The sequence below is a fragment of the Zonotrichia albicollis genome, chromosome 5 (assembly GCF_047830755.1).
Source record: "Zonotrichia albicollis isolate bZonAlb1 chromosome 5, bZonAlb1.hap1, whole genome shotgun sequence".
NCBI lineage: Eukaryota > Metazoa > Chordata > Aves > Passeriformes > Passerellidae > Zonotrichia > Zonotrichia albicollis.
In genome coordinates, this window is record NC_133823.1 from 41,611,253 (window position 1) to 41,631,082 (window position 19,830).

Consider the following 19,830-nt stretch of genomic DNA (forward strand, 5'->3'; position numbering starts at 1 on the left):
TTTGCTTGATATGAGAAGTGAAAGAGTACTTTTAATGACTTGTCACTCCATTAATTATTGTGTCCTTTGTTTCCTTCCCACATTTTACCAGTTCCTAGTTTCTAGTTTGTTATTAAACTCTTATTTCCCCATCTGTTATTTTGTTTTCATATTATATTTGCCATAGTTACTTTCATATTTACTCTTAGCTGAGATGAATGTTTTAACATGTGTAATCTTTTTTTTTCAGTTGTAATTCTAGCAAAACATTAAAGTGTTGCCAACACCATCCACATTTCTTACATAAAAACTGTTTCTTCATGGGTTGTGAACTATTAATTGTCTCAGGTCTGTAATACTGGAATTTCCAGACAACATAGTGTGTCTAAATACATCATTCCTTTGTTATGTAAGTTACAGAACAAAGGTAATAGTTCTCTACATTTTAGTTTTGTTATCACTTCCTCTGTCACTCACAATGTGAATTAAAGCAGGCATTGTGACATGCAGATGTCACCTTTGCCTCTGAGATTCTCCCTTTCTGTCCCTTTTGGTGAATATTTCCTTCCACGACAGTACGATTACTGTGGGAGCTAGAGAACTTACAGCGATGGGGAGTTGTAGTGTTTGGGGCTACTTTCAGACTATATTACCTTCAATAATTCCAGTCATTTACAGTGCTTCTGCTGTGGATGGAAACATGAATATGCATCGATGCCTGTATGGAATTTTATCCAGACAATTTATTTTTTTCCCAGCCTGCTATTCCTGACTTCTCTACAGCAGGAGCTCACTAGTGCTTCCGCACTGCTTTGCTGCCATATACCACTTATTTTATCATAAAATAATGCTTGTCTCCTATAGAATAAAAAAAGCAATATTTTCCATATTTCTTTTGGTTCTTTACATGTACTGTGAATATTGCAGTACAATGATGTCAAGTTGGCTTCACTGATTTTAGATAACATATAAAAAACATTAGCAAGTGTTTAAGGAGCTCACGTTTTCATAAGCTTCAAGTGTCACCTCCAGAGCTTAATGTCATTTTGTTACCTTTCTTCTAGAAGTTCTTAGTCTGCTCCTGAGATAATGACTGGTTTTACTTTAGCACTTATTTACTCTTTCCATAAATTAAAATAAAATAGATTTAAATTAAAATTTTTAAAAAATTCTGAGCAGCTGTACACTTATCTGTTTGAATCAGTAGAAGACATGCAGTTTTCTGCAAATGTAAGTATAAGTATTGGAGAACTCAACAGAGATTCATTGTTACTGGTATCTATAGTTTCATACTGACTCATGTTGTTTCCAAGACATATTGAAAAAAGCCACAATATCTTTTAATCATACTCAATGTTCAAAACCAAATGGGAATATCTTGATGGCCTTCTTAATAAGACTAACCTGAAATCTTTGCTCCTCTTAATTTAGGTCAAAAAAGCTCTTTATTTTGTGCATATGTTTTTGTAACCTCATTTTATTATTCTCTGGAAGTAGCTATTGTTAAGCCCCTACAGTTTAGCACAGTTCAGCACATATTTTCAACTGCTTACAGGAGCACACTGGGGAATGTGCTTTAGTATCACTTCACACTTATTAAAATACAAATTCTGCCATAGCAAGTATATGCTGCTGCCATGAATGAATAAATGTTAATCATAAAATGTTCAAGTGAAAATTCAACCTACTCAAGAATCTTGTCTAAATGTTTTTGAATAATAATATTTGTACCTGAATAAACATGTCGATGAAGTAATTGCATATATTGTCATAATGACTATTAATGCAGAAATGACTACACAGAGATGAAAAACAATAAATGCCTACAGCTTTTTTACTTCTAAAAAGAGTAATTTGTAATATATCTTTACAATACTTCTAATAAAATATTTCTAAAATTTAAAATATATTTCTAGAAAATCACAGCTGCCTCAAAGCACTTCTTTAAAATATGTCTCACTGCTGATAGAAATTTATGTGTTCTTTTTTTTCTCCCTCTTTTTAGATATTTTTAGACGCAGATACAATCCGCCTGGGAAATCTACCAGTGGGGTCCTTTTCATCCTCCTCCTCCTTCTCCTCCTCCTCCTCACCCAGCTCTTCAGCTTCTCGCCAGACTATCTATGAGCTCTGCGCCTGTCCCAATGGTAAACTCTACCTGTCCCCAGCAGGAGCAGGCTCCACATGTCAATCCAGTAGCAACATCTGCCTGTGGAGCTAGAAGGACTCCGTTTTATCCTCACACCAGAATAGCCTTTGGTTACTATCCCTCAGCTTCACAGTTCAGTTCGGTTTCCCTTGTGACAAGCCCGACACTCCGAGCGGCCTGCAGAGCAACTTCTTCCACTGTAAGCAGGAGTTCAGCGCTGCCTTCTCCTGGGGCTTGTGCTGCCACTCAGCACAGAGATGGGAGAGAGAGATCCACTCAACAATGTGTTCTTCATCAGGAAACCTAGAACATAAGATCACCTTATTTTCCAAAAGGGACAATAACACAGGTGCCTTTGCTACTTGAAGTGAAGCACATAGTTTTAGATTTTTGCAGGACCTGGATATGAACTGCACATAAATATATATCTAGAGAGACAGAGAGAGAGTACATTAATTTACCCAGAATTTGATGGTGAGATGAATTGGTTCCCTCTGTATGATAAATAACTTTACTGTCTGAAAGCACAATTTTCCATTCATCTTTTTGGAAGTAAACTTTTATCCCTGAATTTTAAAATTTTAAAGCATTGTGTGATGCTTGCTTTACTAAACAAATTCAGTTAATGGTTTTTAATACAAAAAGAGACAGAATTCCTCCCTGAGTTTGGTTTCTTTAAAAATGTGTTGTTACTACTTGTCTATTAAGTCTAGGGTTTTGTACACTAGGTAAATTTTGGAGATGCTCAGCAATATTCCTTTAAAAGTTTAAAAGAAATGCTCTTGTTTGTCAGATCTGAATGACCTTATATAATATTTTCAAGGCCATTGCATGTGAAGCAATTGCTTTAAGTAGAACACACAGTTTCTGGAAAAGAAGAACAGGGTAAAGAAGGAAATTCTGATGATATGTTTGTTGATCAGTGTATTGCTCTTCAAAAGGTTCTTTTAATTGGCAAATACAAAACCAAGGGAGAAATCTTCAAAGGTACATCTTGCCCATTTTCTGACTCTGTCCATCCGCTGCCACTTGAACACAGTACAAACATTAGTAGTAATATAACATGGTGCTGAGAAGCAGTGCACTAACAACTTGTATGACATTCACATTTATTATTCTCTTTTGTTTACCATCTGTTGCTGAGGTTTCAAAGTAATAGAAGTACATATAAAACCACATATTAAACAACATTCAGTATTAAAAAGTATGTCGATACTTTAAATTGCCTTTACCAGGTCTCTGTTTAAATTATGCAGCCAGATTTGCACTCAGATCTCACTACTGACTTTCTTTTTTGGCAAGTTTCATGTGGGATTTCTTTCTTTTATCAATGTTCATACTTATTTGGTTCATTGTTAATTGAAATCTTATAAAAAATATTTTGGAATGCTGCTGGTAAATTTGTCACAGCATTGATTAACAAGAGTATCTTGAAACTTGCAGAACCCAGGAAAGTAAAACAATATAAAAATGTTTCCTATTGTGGAAGATGGCTTGATTGTGTGAGGTAAGTGTGCTCTTTAATTCTACTATTTAAATTACATCACCTTGTTTGTATTTTTAGAGGCTTCTGAATCTAAGGTCACCAATGAAATGAGAGCTTTTGCAAAGTAATTCTAAAGCCAGGGGAGATGGTGCAAGGTGGGTATTTCTACACACTTTAAAAAAATATATATTTTTAGAGGAAAAAAAAAGAAAATGAGCAAACTAGCACGGTGATTGCCTTGGCATCTTATTACCACCTAATAAGATTGACTTTGTTTTCACTTCAGGGGAAATTCACTTCTGTGCAGAAGACCAGCACAAGACATGTCAATGGCTTGACTGGTGCTTGCCTTATCGTTGACCCTCTTCAGAGGTGTGAATTTTACCCCATAGCAAGAAGTCTGTATTTGCTGGTTTTAACAGTTAAATGAAGATTTTGAATTGATTATTCTATGTCTTCAAAAGAAGGCTGTTAACAGCTGAGTTGTTGTCTATTTGAGAGTTTGCTTCTTTGGAGGAAATTATACTAGAAAATATTGCAAGGAAATATATTAGAACATGAGGATTTTTCAGATAGTAAGAGGGGCAAAAAGAGTTACAGATGACAAAGAAGGTGACAATAGAACATGAAAACGTGTAGCCATAAAATACACTCATAACTGTAGGGATATGGATGTCTTTTTCTTATGCACACAAGTAATAGTATGGTGGAGAGACAGTCATGAATTTCAGGAGGAAAAGTAAAAAGATATGTATGGGGACACATCTATGTGTATTCATTATCTGTGCACACCTACATACACCTGTTGCTTAAAAGATGAACAAATATAGTGACTAATACATTAGGTGACTTAGTGTGGGGCTTCCTACAAATTGTATACAGGTAAGCTAAGGAGTTTTTTTCTCCTCAAATAAACCTGTAAGATGACTTGCAGATACTTTGTCATGAATTTTCCCCTGAATAATTTCTATTTGTTCTTCACCTTTGGAGATTATTTGCCTGCTCTTTGTTCACTGGATGGAAGGAACCAACCTTAATAAATTTTATGCCAACTTGGTTGGGAATGGGCAGGGAGGAAGAAAACCCTTTTGTTACTAGATTAATTTTAACAGCAAGATTGAAATAATCTGCCACTTTGTGTGAAGAGAACTCAGAAGAGATATGTGGGTAGTACACAGGACTCCAAAAAAACCAACCCAGTAAGTCCACGTGGCTCTGCACTGTCAGGATATTCTTTATTGGAGTCTCATCAGTATGAACTAGAGCATATTTAAGAGCTTCAACAACCTATGAGATGGAATAACAAGTTCTCATAGAGTCTTAATATTCTGGTGAATTTCATAATATTGATGTCTTTCTTTAAATCCATTGAAAACTGTAAGAAAGGAAGAAAAATATTTGTATTTTAAAAAGTATTTCTAGCCCACATGATTTCAAGGAGTATTCCTAAAGTGATTTCAATGCATTGACCATAGTAAAAAATTAAGATGCCATCCTGATGACAGCAACAAAATATCTGCAAAGAACTTATTGGCTACATGTCTTTAATATATACAATGGATTTATCTCCTGTTAAAAAACCATTTATGTCATATTATAGGATGCTGTCTCTTTCTTGTTAAAAAAAAAGAAGAAAAAAGAAGAGATAAGTAAAAGCATTAGCCAACCTCTCTGAGCACTGTCAGCTGTATGGTTTGTATTGCAGTTCATTCATCGGTTAAGTGTTAAGACCAAAGACAGACACTTCTATTATATCCAACATTATGACACTGCTGTTTCTACTAATTCTGTTGGAATGAAGAGATGAAAAGTTGTAATTACAACATGAAATGTAACATAGTTTAGATTTGTGCAGCATTTTGAGCTGTAGATTTTCACTTTTTTCCAGGGTTTAAATTTTTTGTCAGTGTTTTGCAATTACATTACTATTCATGCATATGGGGGGTCTTTTGGTGTTCCTAAGAAAACATACCAAGACATTGTTTCTTTGAAATGAATTATACTGATTTGCTTGCAAAATTGGCTTGACTGGATAAAATAATTCACTTTCAAGCATATTAGATGCAGAGGGTTATTAAGTCTGGAAGGCAGAGCCATAAATGTCTAGAAGGATTTAATGAAGGATGTTTGAAATATTTGGTTGCTAACATAATGTACCTTTTAGCGGGATTTTGTTTTATTTGGTTGTTTTGCTTTGGTTTTAGATTCTAAATAAGTGCTAAATAAAAAACAAATTAAAAACCCACAAACTTTGGACTATGGACTTGTTATCAGCTGATTCACTGTAATGCACATGAAAGCTGGATCAAAATTTGTGTTGTGTTGTATTGTTCCAAGCACTACTCATAAAGGTCTGCTAACCATTTTTGCTTTGTAACCTTCATGTTAATGGTTTTCTTGTATATAGAAGTATATATAAAAAGATGGGAACTATTTTCTTACACATACTATGCAATATGTTTGTAGAACTGCAATATTACCAAAATTACAAAAGCTGTGCTTTTGTACTCTCTTGCTTTATGTAAATCAAATCTTTTTTCTATTTAATGGACTGTCTGTCTTAAAATTGTGGATAACATTATTCAAAAGCAGTACTCTGAATATTTTAAGATTTTTCTTTTATTTACCTTTGATTTTTTTAATGAAAATAATAGCAAGGTTTTGGAAGTTGGAAATTGTTTTTTCTTGGAAAGCTAGAACTTTTTTAGCATGTAATTAACACTCAGTTTAAAATGTCTCCTGTACTTCTTTCATTTGGTCCTAGCATTTCCATCTGGTGCTACCACTGAACTATAAATAAATCTGATACATTAAATAGGAAACATATCAGAACTAATTTCAAGAATAATCAAACAGGAATCCTGCTAAGGATGAGAAGAACATGTAGAATGGCTGATGAGAAACTTAGATTTTCTGGGGTTTTTTGATAGATTTTGTTTTTGTTAGTTTGTGTTTCCTTACCTCCATCTACATTAGCAGCATGGTAATAGCTTTAATTTGTTTTTCAATTGTTTTGTCCTCATGCACAGACTATAGTACAGTTTTATTTCAAACATTTTTTGAAAACAACAGACACTGCATTTAAATGCAGTACTTATGTTAAGAAAACCCAATTTTAAAGAAGTGTAGGCTTTATTTCTACAGCAGCATTAGTAAAGTTTAAATTACGGTGCTGCTATATCATCTACCATAAAAGCATATTACACTTCTCAAGTTCCTTTGTATCTTGCCAGAATAAACTTAAACTGCATATTCATGTTTAAACTGCATGTGTTTACAAGCCACTAGAGAATTACAGAGTTATGTAAAAGGTTTTGTGGCGGTGTCATCAATGCAGACAAATGTTCTCTGTGCTTACCCTGGGCAGTGTCAGTGCTGGTAACAGCACAGCCCTGCACAGGGCTCGGACAAAAACCAAGGTGAGCATTTAGTGGTCTGTTTACACTGAGCTCCTTGATGCCATATTATGATTTCATCAATATCCAGACAGCAACTAGCTTCACAGTTCCTAAAAAATCAGAAATTTCTGTTCACAGCAGCAGTTGTATTGAACTCTCAGTAATATAGACTGGTAAGTCTCAAGTGACTAAAACATGATAGCTCATACAGCAAGAAAAAAATATTCTGAGCCATTTTACTCAGGGTTGGAGTAGTCCAGCCTGTGGAAACCACTGCCAGTAAAAGAGAAATAGAAAATAAGTGAAAAAAATTCCACCATATGCATTGTGCTGATTCAACACAGCCCACACTGGGACTAGAATTTAATACAAGCTCTCTATATAAATATAGCTATGTCTCCTCTGAAACATTGAACTGAGCTTCAGATTATGTTGTTTGAATTTGAAAGTATTATTTGATGTTTCAGCAATACAAGCCAGGACAGGAATAGTTCCAGAAGAGCTGAGGTAAAATCTTATACTGTATATCCAGTCTGATCAGAGTACATTAACCTCAGTAAAATCTCACATGCTTAACTAAGAAAAAAAAAATTAAAAATTGAAATTTGACTGTTCTGCTGAGTTTTGGGAAAACTTTAAGTAGATTTCACCTTTTTAAGGAGTGTCCAGCTCTAGAAGTGTCTTCAATTCTGACATGTTTAAGCAGTGACAGCAATTTATATTAAAAAATTGGGCCTTGGGGCTATCCAGCTTCATTTAATGCATGACTTGATCTGAGAAGTAAAAGTTGCTTTTAGTTGCATGTATGGCTCCTAACTGTTTGAGAGACCCACAAGGGAGAAGTTGAGCTTTCAGCATCACCCAGAGCACAATGCAAAGTACAACTTAAGCATAAGAGATGCATTACTGAAGGCAAGATGTATTGTTTTCTGTGCTTTATGATATTTTGAGAACTTGCATACAGTCGTTTTTTTATCACTGAGAGATCTGCATTCTAGCAAAACAACTTATTTCTAAGTGTATATTTCAGAAGATAAATTGTTTTCTTTCTAGGGGATGTTTACTCAGTTTTCTTGTCCTGAACACTGCAACAGTTAGTAAGTCAAATCCTCCTTCTTAACTCCCACCCACTCTTAACTCTTCAGCTGAGCTTCAATTGTCCCCTTAAGCATCCTCCTTTCTTCACAAATAACAAAAATATAGGCAACAAAAAGCATTTTGCTGTCTCTATTAGGATGCTTCCTGTGTGACTTACTTAAACTGTGTCAAGGGGAAGCTTATTTGCTTTGTGATAGCAGAAGTTATATAAGAAGGAAAACACACATAGGTAAATATCATTTTTAGTCTATCTTACTAGAATGAAACTTCTAGAGTGAAAGATTTTATACTATAGACTCCTTGACAACTTTTGATTTCTCAGATGTTTTGTCATTCGGTTAATGTATTTAAAATACCATAAAATAAAAATGCAAATTATCCAGTCCTGTTACATCTTTTTTTTTAATAGGAAAGGAATCCCTGCACTCATTATTTGTCTCTCTCTACCAATGAACTTATTTATTTCTACGAATCTGAAAGGAAAAAACAGAGCTAAAATGTTAAATATTATAAAGATAGCTATTTAAAACCCCTATTAACAACAGAATATTGTTCCTTTTAGTTCATGACTTACATTCTCATTCACCCTTGGTAAATTAATGCTCTGATTTCTTATGCAGTGGCAAGCCTTTCTGTTGTTTTGTGTGATCTCTGGAAGGTAAGAAACCTTTAGTGATAACGGAAATAGAATAACTACACAATATTAAAAGAAATATCTGTAATAATATTCCCCATGTTACCATGGAACCCAACAAGATATGGGGGCATTTACTCATGTTGGGGAAAAGGGTCATCTAAAGTATTTAAATATTGTGAAGAAAACAGGCAGGATGCTTTCAGCTCCATGCTCCCCAGGATGCTTCGAGAGACAGACAGAGGGAGTGGTTTCCTTGATCTGCACAGGGATGTGTAGGACAGTGATGCACAGGCAGGAAATCTAAATTGTGTCCCAACAGTAGAAACAGTCGGAAGACTTCTCCCTAAGCCTCAGAGAAATGGAAAGAAACTCAGGTGAAGATGTATCATAGATTCCTAGAATGGTTTGGGCTGAAAGGAACCTTAAAAAGCATCTAGATTCAGCTCTGCTGCCCTGGTCACCGCCACCTTTCACTGAACCAGCTTTCTCAAAGCCCCATACCCAGCCTGACCTTGAACATTTCCAGGGACATCCACAACTTCTCTGAGAAATCTGTGCCAGTGCCCCACCAGTCTAAACCTAACCTCATTAAATTTAAAGCCAGTAACCCTTGTACTGGCACTACATGCCCCTGTAAAAGGTCTGTAGTTTTGCCCTTGTAAAAAGTCCAGTTTTCTTGTGGGCCACCTTTAAGTACTGCACTAAGGTCTCCCTGGAGCCTTCTCTTCTCCAGGCTGTACAGCCCCAGTTCTCTCAGCGTTTTCTCATAGAAGAGATGTTCCATGCTTGTAATAATTTTTGTGGCCCTCCTTTGGAACTCACCCCAACAGGTCCGCGAATCATTTTTGTATCTTTATATCCTTGAAATTTTCTTTATCCCTTATTTTCTTTGCTCTTTCAAAAACCAGCATCAGGAAGGCGAAAAGCAGTGTAACCTAGGTATAAATTTTGTGCTTCTCAAAGAGAAGGTGACACTGAACTCTCTGTCTGAATATGTACCTCTGTTTATGGGAGAAAGAGGTGAAAATGGGCCAGTACAGTAGGGTGGATTCAAACTCCAGTAAAGTCAATAGGAAATAATGACAAACTCTGTGTCTCTGGTTTTTTTTGGTTAAGTTTTAAATGTTCATTAAATCTTTGTCAAAAAAAAAAAAAATTTCATACTCTATGACTTTTTATAGTACATATCTAAAATGCATCATTAACATTTGTGTAATTTTTCCTATTCAAATTGTTCCAGCTTCTAACTGCCAGTATCACTTTGACTCCTCCACAAGGAATCTCTAAATAATTGTTCAGTCTTCAGTCATTTTCAAAACCAAATTTAAAAATTACTAGATGTCCAAAATGAATCATTAAAAAATGGTAAAAAATCTACTGCCACTGGCTTTTCATATTTTGGCTCAGTGTTTTCCTTCCAGTGGAGGAGTTGCCCTGTTTCTGGAAGCAATAGATTTGATATTCCTGGCCTTCCCACTCACTTTTAAAGAGTCTCTGCAGACCATGCTGCTTCCCTTCCCTTTTGCAAAGGAGAGGAAATAGAAAAATTAATTCTTTCCATTGGGTTTTGGCATGATTTTTGTTGCGTGGTCTATCTTTACACTTACCTTAATCCCTGTTTTTAGTGATAAAGGGAAGAGAAACATATGATGGCATCTACCAAGGTTGGAATATTAATTGCAGCATGGGGTTGGTTATTGATCAAGATAATAATTACTGCTATGGTAGAGCAAAAGGCAGGAGGAGAAGGGGAGCATACAAAGAAAGAGCATGGAAGGAGAATAAAGGCATGGGAAAAGAGACAAAGAGTGGTATTAGAACAGGTTTACTGTTTAAAGGGGAAGAAAATCCTAAATAAATGTTAAAATTTCTCTTTACCTCTCTGACCTTGTCAAATATATCATGCCAAAGTGCAGAAAGCAGAGGAAAGCTCCAGGATAGCATTGATTCAGAAGTCCTTTTCAAGACCAGAAATGTACTATTCATAGCAACAAGACAGTAAGAACAACATCAGAAAATTTCTGTTGCTTCTCTGGCCTCTCTGTGAAGATAGGCACAGATGTGGAAGCTATAAGCTATGGAAACTTTATAGAAAAGAGAAAGTTTTATGTACAAAAATACAGTTCTGGAAGAAGTCACTGAGGCTTACATTAGGCTACAGCAGTGTAAATGGAAAATAGCTGGAACAAGAATTAGAAAATGGAGAATAGTCTATAGGTTGGTGAGGTTTTGTTTGTTTCTTTGATTTGAGTTTTTTTTAGAAGAGGGAATCTGGACTGTAAGGTATTTTCTTATTTCCTTATTTCTCTTTCCTTTTGTTCTATTTGGTTTTCCCAGCAGCATCTGTAAACAAAGAGACTTGTGCTGTGATCTCACAGCAGTCAAGAGATGTGTGTGCACACACAGACACACACGCATACACACACGCACACACATATATATGTATGAATGAAAGAATGATTAAGAAAGCAGTTCTACTTACAAACATTTTGGAAACAGCAGTTTTCTTGTTTCATGAAAGGTTGATCCATCAGCCAAAGAATGGGAGTGATGACAGCACACATCTGTGTTCAGTTTTTTTAAGCACATTTATCTCTACTCACATCACATTACACAGTTTTCAAGCCCAGATGAGTCCTCTTAAATTACCATCTAAAGAAATATTTTATGTCTCTACATATGAATTAATTCACATGCAGGGCAAATTATTCATAAAGGCATTTATTCTCTATGATGACTATTGCCACCTCATCTTCAAATTTCCTGGCATAAACTACTGGACTCTAGAGGACCTCCTAAAATTCTGATCTTAAACTCTTGGTACTCCAGTTATTACTTTGGGAAAGTCTAGGACACCATGCCAGTCAATTTTATGGTGCTGTGATAATAAACATCTATTCTCATGCACGTTTAGCATACATTTGTGAGCGAGTCACCACAGGCTTAAGCAGATTCCTGAAGCTGCTTCTAAAATTATTTGTTTATTTACCTCCAGTTTCCAAAATCTTGCATGGCATTAATATAATGTGTTTTTTTACCTTTTTCTTTAACCATAGTACATAATGTACTTTTGAGAGATTTAAATTATATACCTAAACAACAAAACTTTATTAGTGGCCATATGTTCCTGAGAACTGAAAGGGAAAAATACATTTAAATCATATTATCTCACATTTTACAGAACAGTGGAATTTCTGTTGTTTTAGGTGATTTTCCTGTCTATTTTTATCAAATCTAACAAGCAAACATTTAATTAAATTTGACACTGTACAGTTTGCCTAAGAAATATCAGTTCAGTTAGACTATTGTGTGACAAAGTATTAACATTCCAAAAAAACAATTCTAAATGGTGTATTATTCCCTTTTAGAAGTAAACAATGTATTATCATGTTGTGAAGTACCACAAATTAAATTATACTAATTTTTAGATAAATGTAAATAAAGTTCTTTAGTAGAAAATTCTGTGAAATGTGCACCTTCAATTTATTAACCTTTTCTGCTAGTATAATTAATTGGGAAGTTATATTAACCTATATGCTAATCCTTTTCATATTTTATGGCATTTTGCATTGTCTCACATGTCTTTTGTCTAAGTGGGATATATTTTCTATGGGTTTTTGTGGAGAATTCATATATATTTAGTTCTATAATTTAATTAATATCAACTTATCCTTTGGATTTATTTATCTTTAATACAGTTTTGTCACTACACTTAACATCTAGGTCAAGCTCTTCCAAAGCTCTGAATATGTATTTAGCTTTAAGTATGTGAATCATTCCAGTAAATTTAATGGAACTTCTAAATTTCTGAAGTTAGAAGCATGATAAAATATTTTGCTTCAGTCTTCATAAATCCAGCAAAGTAAGGCAATACCTTTCCAGTCTAAAAGTTATTTACTGTAAAATAATGAAGGTTAAAGACTGTTTTGACTATTCCACAGTGCTTCAATTTTGCTTATTTTAGTTGAGTAAACCTGCTCTTGAGAAGATACATTAATCGCTATTTTCCTTTTCAGATCTATGTGTGACTTCTATGCACCACTGGCCCTTTGCATCATAACTATTTTTACTCCTGATTTGAATTATATCAGCATTTATTATGTTGAAGTGTTTTGTGCAAGTCCTAAAAAGCCCTGCTGACTATAAGAACATACTGTGTTGTGTCTTTGAGGTTAAATGCCATCAATCAGCAAAGTGAATCAGTGGCATTGGGTGTATTTCACATATACGCCTCTAGAAATTATCTAAATTTGAAGCCGTGAAACATGGATAAAACCTTCACCCTGCACATGAAAGGTGAAAACAACTTGATTCCAAACTTCATCTGCCATGGCACAGTTTCTCATTCTCTTACTGACAATGTCTTCCCAGATGTATTGGATGGTGTGAGCACACATTATCAGTCATGAATTCCACAGGACATAGAAAATAAATTTAAATTGTCAATAAATGAAGGTGGTGCAGATAGTCAGTGTATATTGCTAGTTGTTCTGCAGTTCTGGAGTCTTTGAGAGGGATTTAAAAAACAAATAAGAAATCAGTTTGTAAATTGTAAAAATCCTCTGATCTTCATGACTGCCCTATTTATTACGACAGGATGCAGAGGAGCTGGAATAAAAGCAGAATGAAACTTTCTTCACACCTGCAATAATCATTGTATAGTGGAAAAGAGAAAAGGAAGAAAATTACAGTTTTTAGTTTTGCCCACATGAAAATAACAGCTCTGTAATAGCCGATTTTGTATTGGTAGATCTGGCTGTTATCTGTATAAGAATTGACTGCTCTGTCAGCTTTATTCTGTGGAGAATAATCATTAGCAAAAATGTTTAGTTATGTATTTTCTTCAATCATGATAATTCTGCTTGTGCTGTCTCTTTTCCTTATCCATTAACTTTATAACTACTTAGGGCTCTTTCTGTAAGAATCTGTAGCAAATAGTACTGGGAAAGATCTCTGGGTGAATGTCCTTACCTTTTCAAGATTAAAAGAATAACACATGGAAGTAATGCTTCATTTTATAAGACAAGTTCAAAAATCTGGTCATAATTACAAATTTAATTATCCTAATATCCCTCTGAATAAAACACCTTAGATATCACCCTGCACAGTTTTCCTGTTACATTCCCCTTGGACTTCTGTGAACTCTGGAAAAAATACCTTGTCAATGCACTTAGCCCAACCAAAGTCCAAGTCTAGGTCAGACTGGCAGTGGCAGCAGAGGATGGCATTTAAGGACAGCATGGGTGTCTGGCCAATTTACACAGTCCCTTCCCCAGAGACTCCCCCAGTACCCACAGTTACATTCCCAGCCTCATACCTTTGGTATTGGATTATGAAGCTTTTGTGAGTGAGTTTTTCCCACGTAATCCTTTTTTAAAACTGCTGACAGTTACTTTCTGTGGCAGCAAGTTCACAAGAACATTCTTCTATCTAATTTAAACACATCTTCAAGTAATTTCACTGACTGCCTTTAGTTATTTTATTGTGGGATTTAGAATATAACAGAATAGACTGTTTCAGTTGGAATGGGCATACAGAGCTCATCTAGTCCAACTTCTTGACCACTTCATTGCTGACCAAAAATTTGAAGAGTACTCTTAAACACTTACAGGCTTCAGGTATCAACCACCTTTCTAGGAAATCTATTCCAGTGTTTGACCACCCTTTTCATAAAGAAATGTTTCCTAATGTCTGGTCTGAACTTCCCCTAACTGAATGAATAATAGCTCTGCAACCACTTTATCCACTCCCATAAAAGTTAAACATGTCTGCTTCAGCCTTCAAGAGACCCCATCTTCTCTGCAGTTTCTTCTTACAATACTTCAGATACTTCTCAGATAAATCCCACTCAGTCCTGGTCACTAACTAACACCTGATTTTCTTGTTTTGTTCTGCATATACTCTCTAGTGTTCTAGCTCTTCTGCTCTGTCTGATACACAGAATACATTGAGTGTGAGAATATCCTCAGTACCATCAGCATCCTCTGCATTAGGCTTGTAGTTCTGGCACAGAAAATAAATTTTAGCTTTGCTTTACTTTGATTCCAAAGAAAGGATTATTTTCTCTGCAGAAAGAGTGATTAGATACTGCATTGAACTGCCGAAGGAGGTGGTGGGGTCACCATCCTTGGAGATTTTTGAGGAACAGCTGGGTGTGGCACTTAGTGCCATGGTCTAGCTGTCATGGTGGTGTTGAGTCATAGGTTGGACTTGAAGAGCTCAAAGGTCTTTATTTCTGGCCTGATTATTTCTGTGTGATTCTGTGATTCTGCATTTGTTGACATTGCACATGCCAGTCAGACAGCCTGGCTAGCAGTCTGGTTCGTCCACCCTATTTTTATATCTATTCCCTCCTGGCCTTTCAGAGATGAATATTAACCACATCCTCTCAGGGGATTCCTCATTCTGAACCAGGTGCTCTGGTGTGCCTGTTGGCTTTCACCTATCCCCTAGCATCAATACTCCTCTACAACCCTTTTAATTTTCAGTGCCACTAGACTGAAGGTTCCATTTCTATTAAAGTGCAGTCTTAACAGGATGACTGAGGATTTTAAATCTACAATTCTGAAAGTGTTCCTGTGGAGGTTACGTGTGTTCCTCTGGTGTTATTCACATCTCTAACAAGAGTCATACACACTCCTGAATTTGAAAAACAGTGAAATTACAGAGACCTGTAATCAACCTTCCCTATGCACATGAATTAGGCTATGCTCGAAAGCAAGTAAAGTCTGTTCTTCGGTCATTGCTTGGACCTTTAGTTCTCATTTCCCAAGTATGTATTAAAAACATACCACAGAGGCAGCATTTTTAGTTTTTTTGACTATTTTATTGTTCAGCGAAATAGACTTTGAATAACTTTTGGTCATATTTCTTCCTTTCCTAGTAATACTTTTCTTCCTGGTAATTTGTTTATTGTCGTATTCTCAAAATGTTTATTGCAATAAAATTCATCCCACATATTAATCTCATCCTTCTCTGAGCATAGAGCAAGAAAAAATGAGGTTTTTGGCTGAGGGGAAAATGGGATTTTAAAAAATTTTCTAAGTAAGACTCCAGGTTGGCCTGCTGGGTGTTTGCTTGGTAATCAGTGCTTGGAGTTGCTGCAGCTGGTGTCTTCATCGTCCTGCAATGCTTCAGCCTTCCAAAGTAGATTTGGCTTTAGCTCCTGGTCAAATCCCAATTCCTGCTTACTTGTGCTGCATTTACTGCTGACTTCTGAGGTAGTTGTGACTTTCTTCATTCTCTAGCACTTCGTGCCCTCAGTTTGATGTGTGAAGTGGCATGGTAAGTACTGTTGGAGGGAAAGGAATTGTCTGCTAGTGAGTGCACTCTGGCTGGTGCCTTCTCAGGCTCAGAGCTCTCCAGACATCTGAATAATCATCACAATATGTTGTTTAGTGTTTTTTGTGTGGAAAAAACTAACTTAGCTATTTTCAAACGTTTGATTTTTCTCCATTATCAGAGAATATTCTAAGTGCTTTGCCCTCTCTTAGCCTGTTGCTAAGCTTCCAGTCTTACAGACAAGAATGTAAGGCTTCAACTGCTGTTAGGCTCCAGTCTTCAGTAAAGTTTTATCAGGCTGCTCTCAGGGTTAGCAGCTAAGTTATCAGTATGTACATCAGTAAATGACTTTGTACCTCATGCTCTTTGGGCTTTACCCAAAATCAGAGAATAAAATCATATGCAGTGATTTAAGATCAGATTCTTTTTAATGCCTTAGATCCAGTTTAAGGACTATTCAGGATTAAAAATTTAAAAAAAATTAATTAAAAAAATCAAGAAAACTAGATGAAGCTAAGAAACAAATCTTCAGTAATACAACAAGCTTTAAAGGAAAAAAAAATTTTTCTAGTGATGTTAACCTGATGCTTCCCACTGTGATTTAAAAAAAAAAAGTGATAATAGATTTGCAGTTAGCAAATTAACATCTCTAACAGTTATTAGAATAAGGCATTAAATGTTTATAGTGTCTTGAGAGCCATATTTTTAATATTCTATTCAATTACATTTCATACAAAATCTCTTCTTACTCTTTCACTCTTTTTTTTAAGGACATCTGCAGCAGTTCATATTTCTTGTAGATATATGCAAGAATTTAATAAACCACTGGATTATTTCCTCACTACAAGAAAAATGTCATCCAGAGAAAGTCAGAAGGATAATCAAAATTATCACCTAATCTAGTGATATGAAGAAAAATTCAGAACTGGTAAAAAAAATCTAAATCAAATAAAAATCTCAGCTCACTGCCTGTGCAAATATTTATGTCAAAGGCAATGATTTATGCTCATTTTCTTTATAGCTTTACATACAGGGATTTTTTTTCTCTGATTCTCCTGTTCACATAGTTAATTCTTCTGCAGTATTGTATATTACTACTTCAGTAATTACATATAAAAAATTAGACTGCAGCACATACTAAACTACATGTCAATAAATTTGGTACTTGGCATTTATGACATTGCTAAGAAGCTTATAATTTTAATAAGCCTGACCATTTGTGAACTATTTAAAGAGCTTTTCCAAAAGTCCAAAAATACATGAAGTGGTGCTGTCATGCTCACTGTTATTTATGAAATCTCTTGTCTTTAGATATCCCAAATTGTATTTTCAGTAATTATTATGGATAGATGTCTAAACTGTAGGGATTACAGCTTAACAGGTGTCAGTTAATACCATGCTTGAGTGCTGCAGATAGCCCAAGGAGTGTATTCATGTCTAATTGTCTACACTCCAGAGCACAACAGCTGCCACTTGTAGCAGATGCATCATCTGACTGATGATATTCTGCAATGTGCCGACAGGGATTTCTGGTGCAGCTGATTATATATGATTGTATTTGGCATAGCTGCACACCCTTAATAGACACTGTTATCATTGTTCACTGAACATTGGAACACTTTAGTCAGCTGTTTGTTATGCCAGCTACAAGGAAATATCAACCAAAAATTTTCATTAAGTTGGCTGTTTACTGGACCATATAAAATGAATCGTTGACCTTAATGAACTAGTGTCCTCATGTCAAAAATACACTACACTGGGTGGAAACAACAGCCTTGGCAAGAAGCCTTTATAATGGAGATTCTTCTAATTTTGTTGGGTAATTGCACTAGCATTGGACTATAATTAGGTAATAGTTCTAGGAATCTGCACTACTGCTACCTGTGTGGGTTTTTATATAAAGGTCTCATTCCTACAACGATCTTTGCAGCATGACTGTGGTTGACAGGCTCTCATTTCCCAAGTCTTTTGCATTGCATTATTCAGAGAGAGGGATGGAGAAAAGAAAGAAGGGGGGGGGGGGGGAAGAGAAAAAAATTATCTTTAGCATCAAGACTAACTTTGTTATACACTTTATGATTTTTAATACACTTTGAAATTATGTCCTATACCCAAGGAAACAAAGGCACCTTGAAGGTACATAAAGCATTGACTGATTTTTAAAAGACCACAAAAATAGACTGATAGGTAGAATCCAATGTTTTCTAGAGTATAAATTTGAAGGAAGCTTGGGAAAAGCAGGGAGAAAAAAGTAAAATTATTAACAGCTTTCAGATTTGTGAGAGAGTAAACTCATATTTTTCTCATATGTCTTCATCCAGATCCTTGATTTTTTTTTTTTAATGAAAACTTAATCACCAATCATTTCCTGGAAGAATTATTAGAAAATGTATAACTGACCCAAAATTAGTCTGACTTTTTTTCCCCCTCTCCTATTCCCCCCACTCTTTTTGTTTTTCAAATCAGTGGCTTCACTTGGAACTAATGTAAGCATTTCATAAACTAGGTTTTCTTGATTTTTCCTTCTTTTTCTGGCAGAACTCCATCTTTAAAACAAATATACAAGAGAGGGTCTACAATATTAACCTTTACTAACTTTAAAAGGAAGGCATTCCATTCATAGAAGCTGCTATAAAACATAATTCTGATGGTGGACTGGGAAGTAAGATGAACCACTCAAATTATTCAATACCTCTCTTACAGTTTTCAGGAAGGAGCTTTCAGAAATTATTATTCTTCACCACACATAAACTCTTTGGATTTATTTATTTCTATTAAGTTAATGAGTGGATGAAAAAATACAATAAATCTAGGGCATTTTATTTCCTGTAAAATTATGGCAGTAAAAATTTTGGAAAAGAAAATGTCAAATCATTTTTAGCTGATGAAGTCAAAACAGTCTGAATTAAGAAATAAGTGAATTATCATAATTGATACCTGATTGGTATCAATCATAATTTGGGGAAAATTGATTTTGAAAACCATGGTAGATAAGGATAAGGGAATTGTTGGCAGCTTCTACTGATAGGTATCCTGGATAGATCTCATGCCATGCAGAGTCTGATTTTCTGATCCCCAGAGATAGATTGAGACAATGTCTTAAAATAAATAAAAATTATTGTTATGGAACTTGTAATATCAGCTACTAAGAACGTAAAAATAGTGGTGGATTTTAGAAGCAAGATACTGAAGACTGATAGGGAGCATTTCAAATGAAAGAATGATTAGTTCTAGGATTATGGCCTGTACTGTGTGAATTCTCAGATGAGCTAAGTTAATAAAGTTGAATTCTGATTAAGTCATAGATTTCTACTTCTGGTTCATCATGAAAGGCAGGAAGTCCTCTGTAGAACAGATGTACCTCTAAGCCATCAAAATTATGCTGGCATCTGGAGCACACGATGCTGCATTGCAACATGATGTTTTATTAGAATTAGTTAGGGAAAGATAGCTTATACACAAATAAGTTTGATAGGCTATAGCAAGATATCATTAAAAAGGACACCCTTTGTATCTGTTGCAGTTAGTGATGCAAACCAAGCATGTTTAGTACTTCAGATTACAGTAATCCATTCTTCTGGAGGCATGAAAAACTCAAAATTATGCAAATGTCATTTTCTTACAAAGATGGTCAATTTTTAACAAGGCTAGAAAGAAGGCCTTGGAGGAGTCACTGACAAAGCCCATATCTGTATGAATTTTGCCTAAATTCTGAACGGAAGACAAGTTTACATGCAGAATATGATTCTGTCATCAGGCAAGTAGTGGCTGCTAATTTATAGGGAATTCCCTGGTTTAGGTG

The 19,830-nt window shown here is 35.3% G+C and overlaps 1 protein-coding gene and 1 long non-coding RNA gene across 10 annotated transcripts in view; both read left to right on the forward strand.

Moving 5' to 3' along the window:
* Positions 1 to 2,433, forward strand: part of SGCZ (sarcoglycan zeta) — a 391,625-nt gene extending 389,192 nt beyond the window's left edge. For all 9 annotated transcript variants that reach the window (XM_074541471.1, XM_074541468.1, XM_074541469.1 and 6 more), the window contains one exon: positions 1,985 to 2,433. In XM_074541471.1, the coding sequence (XP_074397572.1) occupies positions 1,985 to 2,200 (216 nt within the window). In that variant the 3' untranslated portion in view covers positions 2,201 to 2,433. The remainder of the gene's footprint in view (positions 1 to 1,984) is intronic.
* Positions 2,434 to 2,498: 65 nt separating this feature from the next.
* LOC141729173 (uncharacterized) lies at positions 2,499 to 4,830 on the forward strand. Its single transcript, XR_012580470.1, has 2 exons — positions 2,499 to 3,635; positions 3,901 to 4,830. It is a non-coding gene; the product is annotated as an uncharacterized LOC141729173 (long non-coding RNA).
* Positions 4,831 to 19,830: the final 15,000 nt, after the last annotated feature.